Source organism: Misgurnus anguillicaudatus, chromosome 12 (assembly GCF_027580225.2).
Source record: "Misgurnus anguillicaudatus chromosome 12, ASM2758022v2, whole genome shotgun sequence".
Lineage (NCBI taxonomy): Eukaryota > Metazoa > Chordata > Actinopteri > Cypriniformes > Cobitidae > Misgurnus > Misgurnus anguillicaudatus.
The window spans coordinates 27,020,030-27,032,845 of record NC_073348.2 but is presented as its reverse complement, the minus strand read 5'-3'; the positions used below and the strand labels follow the sequence as shown (position 1 = coordinate 27,032,845).

The following is a 12,816-nucleotide window of genomic DNA, read 5'->3' as shown; positions in this document are numbered from 1 at the left end:
TGTAAAATAAAGTCTATTATTAAAGTTAATAGCAATAATAAAAATAAAAATAATAATAAAAAATAAAAATATGTTATCTAATTGTTTGCTAAACATCGCGTGAAATCCCTTGATTGAGAAACGAATCGGTTCGACCGAGTCTTGATTCAAGTGAACGATTCGTTCGCAAATCCAAGTAACGCGAATCTCTTTGCGTACATTTTGAAACGTAATACACAACTTTCTAAGTTCAAATGACAACATTTACCTAACTTTACCTCATCTTATATAAGTCTAGGTATTGTTTTTCATACAGTAATTTAATATCTGGGTATCACGAGTCAGAAATGCGTTATGATTATGGTCAATTCTGTTAAAATAATTCTGACTAGTAGTACTGCAGCTCAATAAAGTAACAAACATGCAAAGTCTGTGAGCACTGAAGAAACAAGTGGAAGAAAGCAGAGCAGATTTTGGTTTAATCCTCCGTCTGGATGATGGGTATGTCAGTGGCACGCGCGTTCACCATCCTCGCGGCTCGCGCGCGGCGCGCAACACAGACTTTCAAACGATGAGCAGACGACAACGACCAAAGTCTTACCTGGTGCTCCTTGAACACTTCGGGGATTTTTATCGAGAAATCCTCACAATAGTGCGCAATGGGAAATGAATGGAGGCTGAGGAGTGGCACGCGCCTCAATTCAGTGTTATGACAGGAAGTTTCTTGTTTTTTACCTGTTGTGATTACGGCGCCATGGAGAAGCGCAAACGACTGTTATTTTTCCTTTTATACTTGATGTCAAAGTTTTACCGTAGTGACCAGCAAGTCATGAGAATTGGTAAGTAATTGTCATTATTCTTTCTCTTTTTTTTTACTTTATTTCGCTCCTAAATTCATAAACTTTGATTCTTCAGGTTACTTGCATTTTTTGTGGACAGGCACGTGTTCCTTGATCTACTGTTGTCCTATAAATGGTCATTATGTTATTAACAAGATTTTTTTCTTAGGAATGCATCATGTGCATGTTATTGTATATCCTTATACCCTGCTGAAAAAAATTGTACAAATTACAAATATCTTTATGGGCTTTTCTTAGTTAACTAGGCTCATCTTGAATGCAAACAATCTAATTTCTTATTAAGCTCAACGTCATCATCACTGTGATTCGACTTTGAGAGATTGTCATTCACTCTCTTCATCTGTGTGTTATTGAGAGAAAGCTTGAGATAGGACAGTACAGTCTGATGATTGCTACTGTCTGATTTTAGCATCACAGTAAATCCCCAAAGCAGTTTTAACAACCTACATTAATCCTCTTTCCTAACCAAGACATGATTTGATGTTCCTCTCCAAAAGACAAGACTTCAGTTGCGACAGAAAGCCTGGCTTATTGCTTCTGTTGGATAGATTGTACACCATCTATTTGGAAAACACTTACAGTATTTCATTTTTTTCTAAATATTTGCAATTATTGGTGCAGCAAACTTATTCATGCAATCCCTGAATTCATATGGCTTCCTTTCTTCATTTGAACACAAACTAATTATATATTAAAAAGTTTCATGCTCCAAAAATCACATACATCCTTTATTAAAATAATCCAAATTACTACAGTCGGTTGATATGTGACTACTAAAGCTAAACAATATGTTTGTAAAAGAAAACGATTACTATTTTACTTAAAATATGTTACGTCAGTGATGGACGTATGTGCTTTTAAAAGCATTGCGATGTCTAACCCCATTTAAGATTATACTATGGTTGAATTTTGAATATTTTTAGAAACAAGATTTTCTGAAGAAAATGTAAAGTCAGAACACAAAATGTTAATATAATGCTAAATGAGTCAAAAAAGCCCACCCCCATGTCTGTTGAATGTTCTGATGAAGAGATATAGGTCTTGCTAAACGGTTGCAAGGGAATAAATTGGCATCAATCAATTATTAATATACTCCAAGCTACAAGTGAAACAAGCCCACTCTACCCAGATAGCAATGAGTCAGCGGACCACCGGCGGTGCTCTGGAGGCAGTAAGCGTCATAAGGGCATAATCGCAAACAGGTCTGATGGCGGACCGCCGGCGGCAGCCGCTTTTTAAAAGTTAAGCATAAATTAAGCAGTCGGGCATCTCACAACAAATGGGAGTGACGTATTCGGCTGCAAAAGTTTAATCCCCGCCAGCGGGACGCACCTATAGCCGACAGCTTGGGGCTGGCGGCATAAAGAAGCCATGCGGATATTTTTTGCTATCTGGGTAGGGCCCTATAAAATCTGTTTTATTTTTTCCCCAAATTCCGTTTTATTTTTCTCCCAAATTCCATTTTGTCTGTTTTAATTTTTGCAAAAATCGCTTGAAATGCATATAACTTTACAAACATTCACAGGATTATTACTTAGTGATCTGACTTCGGACAACATGAGCGCGCAGCTCTCTGCACGTGCGAGCGAAAGAGAGACGGAGATCGGTGCCACGATGCAGATAATTATATTTTAAACGCGAGGAATAGTTTGCCACAGCCTGCTTGAAAAGCATAAAACTGAACAAATACACGGAGGATTTGTGTTCGGACTTCGGACAGATCCGAGAGCGCGTGCACGTGAGAGAGGTGCACTGAGAGAGACGTGGATGAGAGAGTGAATGTATCTTTGCGAAAAGATACATGCACTTAAAAATTACAAAATAACAGTTCTCCAGTCACATAAAAGTCATGTGGGAATTGCTCGGAACTGATTGCTAGGCGTCAAATTTCTTAATTTTTTTACTGACGAAAGCAAAGTCGTGGAAAGCTGCTTCGCCATGGTTTCAGTGTTTTGGAGGGGGTCTGAAATGACGGGAGGGGGTGTGTTGCCCAGATTTGCTTTCCCCAGACATACACAAAAACAGAATTTTATTCAAAATATGTAAAATTCCATGAAATTCCGCGTTAACACTAGATTCTGTGTTAATTTGCCAATTCCGCAATTCTGCCTGCGATTCCATGATCACGGAAATTATAGGGCCCTACCACCACGTGTCTCAATAATGTTCAGATGCAGGGATATAGGTTTTGCTAAATGGATGCTAGGGTACTCTCTTTGGTTGCTAGGGAATAAATTAGCATTCATCAATTATTATACTCCAAGCCACAAGTGAAACGAGCCCACCCCTGTGTCTCTACGATGTTCTGATGCAGAGATATAGGGTTTGCTAAACAGATGCTAGGGTACTCTCTTTGGCTGCTAGGGAGTGTTTTGGCAAAATATCACAGATGTGCATATGGCAGTATGAATATTGCAATAGTTTGCAATAACTGATTACTTTTAACTCTTTCCCCACCAGCGTTTAAAAAAAGTTGCCAGCCAGCGCCAGCATTTTTCATGATTTTCACCAAAGTTTATAGCCTTCCAGAAAATGTTCTTCTTCACATATATAAGCAAACAATATATCAAATGAAAGAACATACACAGATTTCTTTCTCTTTCATGCGAGGCGCTACTTCCAGGTTGTATAAGTTAAATTAAAGGGGTATTGCGGAAAGCCGGAAATTCTAGTCATTGGCAGGGAAGCGTTTTCTCTTAAAGGCGGAGTCCACGATGTTTGAAAGCCAATGTTGATATTTGAAATCACCTAAACAACCACGCCCCTACCCCAATAGAATCTGGACCTTCTGTTGATAGACCCGCCCCACACATACGCAACCCGGCAAGGATGTCGGTTAGTAGACACGCTCCTTACTGCTGATTGGCTATAAGTGTGTTTTGGTAGTCGGCCTGTCTCCTTTTCCAAAGCGTTTTTCAAACATCGTGGACTCCGCCTTTAATTGACGAGTTATCTCGTAAATTATACATTTTCATATTTTGATGAACTATTCCCTTAACCCAATTAAGATGTTGTGACATGACCTAATGCATGCTGTGCAATCAAAAAAAACTGAGTGGAAACATTAATGGACTGAAACAGAATGTTGTGCAGGTAAGCAGCTACAGTATGGGAACGTTTTTTGGAGGTTGTTGCTTCTGAAAGAGATTGTAAATAAACTATTAAAGGGTTCAAGGGTTCATTCACTTTTGTGGCCTCCCCTGGGAAGTCTTAACTCCAGCAGTTTTAATGTAAAAGTTTTTGTCTACAATTGTACCATTTTGATTAATCACTGCAGACGTTTAGGTATTTCTTGGTAATTCAAACGTTTTCTTGCACTATAGTTTGTGCCCTGGCTTGGATGTGTATATGGGTATTGAGCAGAATGAAAGAGTGGTTTCTCCCACAATGTAACCTCCTGACTGCCCCATCGATTGCACAGCTATTTTATCAATTCTTTTCCCTGCTTAGAACGCAGCATGTGTGGAGCCTCTTTATCGGAGACATTTGTCAAGCTTTATCAGATGTTGTAGGTTTACAGATGTCCTGTCCTCTTGGATACACAGTGATCTGTCTTAAAAATAGACATGCAATGAATCATTTTATTAGATAAGCACGCAGGCTCGCACATACACGTAAATCTGGACGTTTCATGTCTGCTATTAAGGAGGCTGGAGAGATGGTGGGCCACCATCCGTGCTGTGCTCTCATACAGGTGAATCCATCTGTCAGTCCACTTTGCAGTACGCCATTCGCCATCTAAAACTTACATCATTAAAGATGGAAAGTAATAGGCCACCCCAAAATGAAAATAATCTCATATTTATTTACCCTCACTTCTTTGGCTAAAAACAAAAGTTGTCTTTAAAAAAATATCCATTACTTAATGTAAATATATACTGTAAGTCCCAAGATGTTAAAGCTCACATCTGACTTCCTTTCTTCAGTTGAAAACAAATTAATAATAATTTAATATGAAAATGCCTTAGTGCTATCATATGGGTTATTCTCACGAAATCCAGTGTCCATTCTCACGAAATCTGTGTCCAGCATCAGAATAAAAAAAAAAAACTTAAAGACAATTTTTTTTTGCACATATAAGATTAAGGTCTGAACTTACTATAACCATTATTTTTAGAGGATTTAAAAAAATTTTCCTATAGAATTATTTAACTTTTTTAGATTATCATTATCAAAAATTATCATTACCGCAACATGATATTACATTAAATATTTGAATTTACAAACTCATGTTTCGGTAATGAGAACTAAAAAGTTGTCTTGGTACTATGACAAACAAAATTAAAATTTTTATCAGGAGAGAAAAAATAATAACTGCTTACCTGGTAGCCATCTTGAGTGTCACAGTCAATTATGTCCCTCCGAACAAATTTTTTTTTTGAAAATGTTAGTTCATTGAGGGCTTAAACAATGATTGAAAATTGTTGCGGAGGATGAGAACATTTTTCTTGGACACATTTATATTCCTTATTATTTTCTCTACATTTAGCAATGATCACCAAATACCACATGTTTCTTTACTGTAAATGTTTATAGTATAACATGCACTGAAGCTTTTTATTTTTTTTTAAAGATTTTTTAATTATAAATATTTCCATGTCAAAGAACCCAAATCCAGTCATGGACATGTTGCGGTAATGAAAATTTTCCCCTAAATGTGGAAAAAACAACAAAATTGGTTTGTATGATGTCTTTTGAAATCATGTTCAAAATAGTACGTGAAGAGATGTTTGTAACTATATGTTTCTTATTTTGATACCCTTAGTTTGCATTTACTTTTTATCAAAATGTTTCTTAACACCTCATAAATCTAATTTCGCAAGAATTACCCATATATGTGCCAAAATGTTCAGATGTTACAGGTTTTTATGGTACCATTCAGCCAAAAATTGTTATTTTATGGCATTGTGGATTTCATCTACAATGCATCTGGATATGAATAATAAGAAATGGGAATAATAAAGAACAAGATTTGCTTTATTTTTTCATTATAAGTTGTATTGTCAATAGGAAATACAACACGTGTTTTAATATTAGCAATTTATGATTGGATCAAATAAAGACTTCAAGAAAACCAAATAAGCAGAACCTGTTTACCTCTCTACAGGAATATTAAAATGTTAATGTGTCCAAGAGTGCCTGTTGATGCCATTTATTACATTGGCACTTATTATTTGACAGCATGACAGTAATCTGGTTAGTGTTAGCTTTGGTCCAAAAGTGAAGAGAGGACAATCAACAGATATTTTTCTGCCTTCTGCTTGAATTACTGTTATTTCAAAATCTTAAAAAATATTTTGTTAGGAACCCCATCAGCTTATTTCACTCCTGAAATGTTGCAGTGTTGACTGTGAAGCAATATGCAGTGCTGGTGGAAGTATTAAACAGGCCATGAGGGGAAATTAATCCTTTTAGATTTGGATCCGCATGGCCTTAGATGGATGTTCAGGACTGTGAAATGCTTTGCACTTTGACCGTCAGCAGAATTTCCCCATCTCTCTATAGATACGGTGAATTAGGGAACATCAGAGCCTGGTTTCCAAGCCCCAGTGGATGTTTTTGAACGAATAATTCTGTTTTTATTCTATTATTTACATCATACTTTAATTAAGCCTGCCTGAGCTTGAAGTAACAAAAAATTTATACAAAAAAAAACATTTAATACATATTAAAATGATTTTCATAAGACATTAACATTTATGCATTTGGTAGACGTCCGTATCTAAAATGTAATATAATAATAAAATCAAAATGTTTCATTACAGCGGACAATAGAACTTTCTTTGTGGTGAAGTGGGCATTAGTATGCATGCTGGCTTCTGATCCCCTTTGTTGTTTTCGTGTGTTGTCAGAAGGGATGTGTTTGAACAAGAGTTCATGAATTTGAATGAGAGAGAAAGTTTTTTTTGGATGATGCATTTGGCCTGCATGTTTGCAGAAATCATTGTGATGTCTTTATAAATAGTGTGTGGAATTCATCATAGACGGGGACAGAAAGAAAAGATATCGTGTCCAAAACGAATGACCCTGTACTGTATTGCAGGTTTGTGCTTGTGTATCACCATGCACATAATAAAAGTTTCTAGACTTGTGACTTTGGTGATTAATCTTGAATCGTGTGTCTAGAAGACGTGTGTATTGATGTTGTGTCCTGAATGTTTATGATGGAAAAGGTTTCATAAGACAAAGCTATTTATCTGTAACTCCATATGATTTATTGTACTTTGTCTCAGCCGGATTTGAAGAATTACAATGAGTGGATGCAAGATGAAACTCATCATCGGCATTAAATATTTCTTTTAATCAATTGAGAGTGCATTCAGTTAATCATCAGCCATGTTATGCCCTCCGCTGAATGTTTGTTTTCATAAACTGTTGAAGTTGAAGTTGTATTCAGTTTATTCTTATGGTTTATTCTTGCTCGGATCATTGGGCTAGATTCGGTTGGTTGATGATGTTGTATTAAACCTGTCAGATATACCACACCGGATTCTGACATCGAAATGAGCATTTCCTGAAATTAACAATATTTTTCTCATTTTAACTCATTATTTTGTGGAATGCAGTCCTCTGTGGACTTTTCTCTCAGGCTAAATGCCAAAGCATGATACACTTTTTACGCATACGCGATGGTCCAATTTTCGTCATCAGAAGAGTGCGCATGTACTGTACGTGCACCACCGGATTTTTGAAACCATGCATACTTCACGAGTTCACACTTACAAATAATTTGAATAGATTAAAGGCGCTCTAAGCGAATTGACGCGTTTTAGACCATAAATTTTTTTTTTACATACAGCAAACATCTCCTCACTATCTGCTTGCTGCCTGTCCGCTGATCAAACTGTAAAAAAACGCGATCTCTGTAGACAGCTCAGGCTCGACAAACGGCAATATCAACATAGTGGTCAAACCTCAACAAAACATAACAAAGTGTTTCAGCCAATAAACGACAAGAAGGATTTGGGGGTGGGGGTTGGGCGCGTTCATGAAAGCACGGACGGGAGAGGGAGAAGGGGGCGTTAGCTACGCTCCGTTTGTTTGAAAACAGTTCAAACATCAACAGGAAGTGATGTCGCACATTATTCGCTTAGAGAGCCTTTAAATTGGTAAACGTATTTCGCGTGCTGTCCGGGGAGATGGCTATGAGCTTGGTAATTGGCCCAAATGCAGAGTATTCCCCCTTGGTTTAATAAGTAAACTGGTAAGTGATAGGAGACAGGGTGGTGGAGGGATTCTGAAGACTGTAGAGAATCCTTAGGTGAGTTTGACTGTTGATTATATATGGGCTTGCCTTTGTACCGATTGGGTAGATATGTTGATTACTGATTGTAAACAGCCGGTGACACTTGAGTAGCTTATTTTAACATGTTTTACCTGAACTACGTTAATAAAATATCATATAGCGAGTGTGCCTCATACATCTTAAAAAGTAAAGCCGCTGGCTCTTTGATCGCCTCCTGGTGGCTGGCTGCAGTACAAGTCATAAACCCCGCCCTCTCCATGCAAACGAACGCGACTCTAAATAAAAAAATAAATTTTACATCCAATAAAATTGTCCGAAAGATGGTTTTGGTCCTTTAAGGTAGTTGTTATCACGCTGATATATGTTCAATTGTTCATTTTTGTGATTAGTTTTTTTTTAGCTAGTAATTTGATGCAATAGAACGGGGTGTATTGTTATGATTGGTGTGGTTGAATTGGGTGGGCAAATGTTTGGGCTCCGCTTCTGGCTCCACGGACTGACGTTTTTATGTAACATGGCAGCACCCATGATCAGATATTTTTGGCTTCAATTCATTACAATCGCGTCGTCCATCTTTTTTACAGTCTATGGTACATAGCCGTGTATGGAGACCAGGAGATGCATTGCATTTTGTCGCAATGCGCATGTGTTGAGCGAATGTGTATACCTATGAGTCAAATAAACTATACCCTTGCAAGGCTGTGCATTTGACCGTGCGTTCGCGTACAGGTAAAAAAACAGGTTATACATCTTATAAAACTCACAAAAGATTTTTACATCACTAAACCTGATATGTGTTCAACCATTTGTGAGTTATATCAACACTAAAACATGTTGTGTCATTTTCACTTCCATCTTCTGACATGAAGGTTCAATTATTTAAGGTTATTGATTTGATTATTTGAGGAAAAATTTGATACTTACAGGCGAGCAATATGACTGAACTTGTCTTTGTAAAGCTTAAGTGGTTGAGACAACGCTTTTGAGATGTTCATTTTTTGTCAAATGTTGAAAAGCTGAGAAATGTAGAAAGTGACTGTAATTGCAAGCATGCTTTTCCAGGGTATATATTACAGCTTTTAGCAAAAAAAAAAAACTACTCCTTTATATTCTTTCCTTAAGCTACCATTGTACGAATGAAAAGGCCAACTCTTTTATCATTCCGTTCCGGGGGAAAGTAAGAATAAATAAATGGGTGAGAAGGAGAAAGGAAGACTCTGTGAGCTAAAAAGTGAAAAGATAAATCCAGGGGCACAGACTGGGAATGGCAACAATTACCCATAATTCAGCTAATTTTCTTCAATTTGAATTTAAAAACCGCTCAACCTCTGCACTCTTACTGTTCATGTGTACAGAATATTAATGCTGACAAAAACTAAAGCAAATATTTCTACCCAACAAAAACACAAGCATGTGGAAAGATATTTTGCATTACACTGCGTACCAAAGTTGAAGTCTGATGAAATCGTATTACGTGAAGACGTGACCAGTAGAAAATCAGTACATCATGGGCGTCAAGCGTTCCCTGTCCATATTTGCAGCTACATCCAAAAAATATTTGCATGCTTAAAGGCGCATGATCTCTAAAAGCCAATGTTGATATTTGAAATCACCTAAACAAACACGCCCCTACCCCAATAGAATCTGGACCTTCTTTTGATAGACCCGCCCCACACAAACGCAACCCAGGCAATGATGTCGGTTAGTAGACACGCCCCTTACTGCTGACTGGCTACAAGTGTGTTTCAAAAATCATGCACCCCTCCTCTAAAGTCTAGTGTGTCTCTGACAGTGTGAACGCTGCTTAATGCTGCGTTTACACCAGCCGCGGTAGAGGCCTGAAGCGGGTCTGGAGGTCTTGCCGTGCAAATGAGGCGTTTGGCGCGGCATGGAAGAAGCGTTTCCGCATCATGCACATGTCTAGTTCGCGCGAATTGAGCGCCTGGCGCGGTATGCGCGAAAGGTGCTTTTGTGCATTTTGCGTTTGATGCGAATTTGCGGCTGGCGCAAATGTTTAACTTTGGCGTAATTTCGCGCCGCGTTAACCAATGCATTAAAACTGTTCAAGCTGCAAACTAGGTGCGGTAGACGAGATTTTGACGCCTGAAACACGGTTGGTGTAAACGCAGCATAAGAGGCCTGCAGTAGCCTGACATCTATAAACAAGCTACTAATGTTAAACCAAGAGACAAACAGTGTTTGAATGTACTAAAATGTTAATTAAAAGAGTGCATCATAAACATTTCATTGTATACTAGTAATGGTATATTTTCCTATCTTTTGCAATGTATTGCTTTTATTGTGTGTTCCTGCTGGCAGTTTCAACTTGAATTGCCACTTTAGCATATTTGCAATGTAATTTCTTGTTATTTTTACATTGCATCACAATTGCGACAAGAGGTGGCCTTGTAGTCCCTAATTTGTGTCAGCCACTGGAGTCTGGGTTGACATGTTCCCCATTAAACTTTCGTGAACTGCATAAATGAACCATCTCCTGAGACTGTACTCAGCTGTTGTGGTGGCGGTGCCACCTTTAAAGAGATCTTTCTCTGGATACTGTCTGTGAGACTTCAGGTTAAACCAGATTTTTATAGCTTTTGAAGACATTCTTAAGTGCCTGACTGTGCCGTGTTTGTGGCTTGGTGTTCCTATAGCACAACTCCTGGAGCAAGGTGCAAGATCAGGGGGTTTATAGTAAACACTTTGTTAAAATGTATTCTTTGAGTTAATTGACTAGTGTCTGAAAACTGCATAAATGGTTGCTAGGTTGCAAGGGTGTTTTAGTGTAAGTGGTTGGTTTCTTATTGGCCTTTAAAGGGATAGTTCACCCAAAAATGAAAATAATGTCATTAATGACTCACTCTCATGTCGTTCCAAACTTGTAAGTTCATCTTCGGAACACAGATGTTAAGATGTTTTGGATTTGGTCTGAGAGCTTTTTGACCCTTTATTGAAAATTTATGTACGATATACTGTCCATGTCCAGAAGGGTCATAGAAACATCATCAAAGTAGTCCATGTGAAATCAGTGGGTCAGTTAGAATGTGTTGAAGCATCGAAAATACATTATGGCCCAAAAATAACATAAATTATGACTTTATTCAGCATTGTCTTCTCTCTTGGGTCTGTTGTGAAGCGCATGCGCAAGACTAAAGTGACATAACTGCAGTGACGCGGCTGACGTGTTATCTGGTGCGCCCCAGCTGTTTTGTTTTGTGTGCCCGGGCTTAGTTTACAGTATGAGGGAGACGCATGCTGTAAGTTTGGAAGAAAAAAAACGTTCCAAACATGTCTGAGTATAACAGACAGAATCATCCGCATTACTGCAGTCACGTGACTTTAGTCTTGCGCATGCGCTACCCGACAGACGCAGAAGAGAAGACAATGCTGAATAAAGTCATAATTTTTGTTATTTTTGGACCATAATGTATTTTCGATTTAGTTTCAACACATTCTAACTGACCCACTGATGTCACATGGACTACTTTGATGATGTTTTTATTAACTTTCTGGGCATGGACAGTATACGGTACATAGATTTTCAATGAAGGATCAACAAGCTCTCCTACTAAATATAAAACATCCAGTGTTTCCCACAGGATTTTGAGGAGACTGTGGTGGTGATGACATCACACGCCAATTAGCATATATGTGACATCATCGTGTCGTGTTTGCGTTTGATCTAGTGTTGGCACCTGAAATATGTTTCACTTTTACTCTTTGATCTGTATCTGTATTTGATCTGTATTATGTATTACATTCACTGATCTATATAAATGACTGGATTGCGCATGACGTCACAACTGTGAAGCCACGGCGCCGCCATGTTGGTATACCCAAACATTCTATTAAATCAATGGACGCGATCAGATTTTAATGATAAAACATCACTTTACTAGTCTTCTTTTTTATATCTGAAGTTACCCTGTACAACAACACAAACGTCCTAAGCATGTACATAGTTATTTACTGAAAGTTGTACATTTTAGTTTTTAATCAGTTATTATACATTCATCTTTATTGCAGTATCAGATCAGCAGACAGACCGCAACATATTAAGTATTAATGACAAACGTGCTCATTCTGAAATCTAAATAAATAATCATACTTTGTACCGTATGTGCATGCAATAATTTGCTGGTTTTATGTTATCTAAACTTACAAGTTACAAAAACTTATATTTAGAGAAACAACGCTGACCGTATAGCTGAATGTCAAAAAAAACTTTATTTATACCCGTGTCATTAACAGAACGCAGCAGACACACTCACCTTAACGTTTTTTTATAAATCCCTTTTCCTGCCCGATTAAAGGATAAACATTGCAAATAACACCAGAAATAACAGTTAATTTACCTACACATATCCTAAAAATAATCTTGCGTGACTGATACGCTGTAAAGCGGGTGAATTTAAAACATGATTTTGAATGGAAGTCAAGTCTGCCGGTTGGGTATGCCAAGATGGCGGCTCGAACTCTGCGCTGGCTTCACCTCACGCTGTTACGTAAAGCGTTCTATGCGCAATCCAGTCATTTAAATAGATCAGTGATTACATTGTATTTTAAGCCGAATTAAGCTGTTTTAAATAGTGAAATAAAAATGTAAATGAGAATCATGAAAACTCTATTTGTGGGGGCCAGTATTGATTCTGTGGTGGGCCACCACAAATAAATCAATGTATGGGAAACACTGACATCTTAAACTGTGTTCCAAAGATGAACGGAGGTCTT

General features: G+C 37.8%; 1 protein-coding gene across 6 annotated transcripts in view; it reads left to right on the top strand.

Moving 5' to 3' along the window:
- The first annotated feature begins 322 nt into the window (after positions 1-322).
- grik1a (glutamate receptor, ionotropic, kainate 1a) overlaps positions 323-12,816 on the top strand; it is a 66,765-nt gene continuing 54,271 nt past the window's right edge. For 3 of the 6 annotated variants that reach the window (XM_055208506.2, XM_055208502.2, XM_055208507.2), the window contains exon 1: positions 324-818. In XM_055208506.2, the coding sequence (XP_055064481.2) occupies positions 650-818 (169 nt within the window). In that variant the 5' untranslated portion in view covers positions 324-649. Of the gene's footprint in view, positions 819-12,816 lie in introns of all 6 variants that reach the window. The other 3 variants (XM_055208504.2, XM_055208503.2, XM_055208505.2) reach the window with 2 other exon arrangements.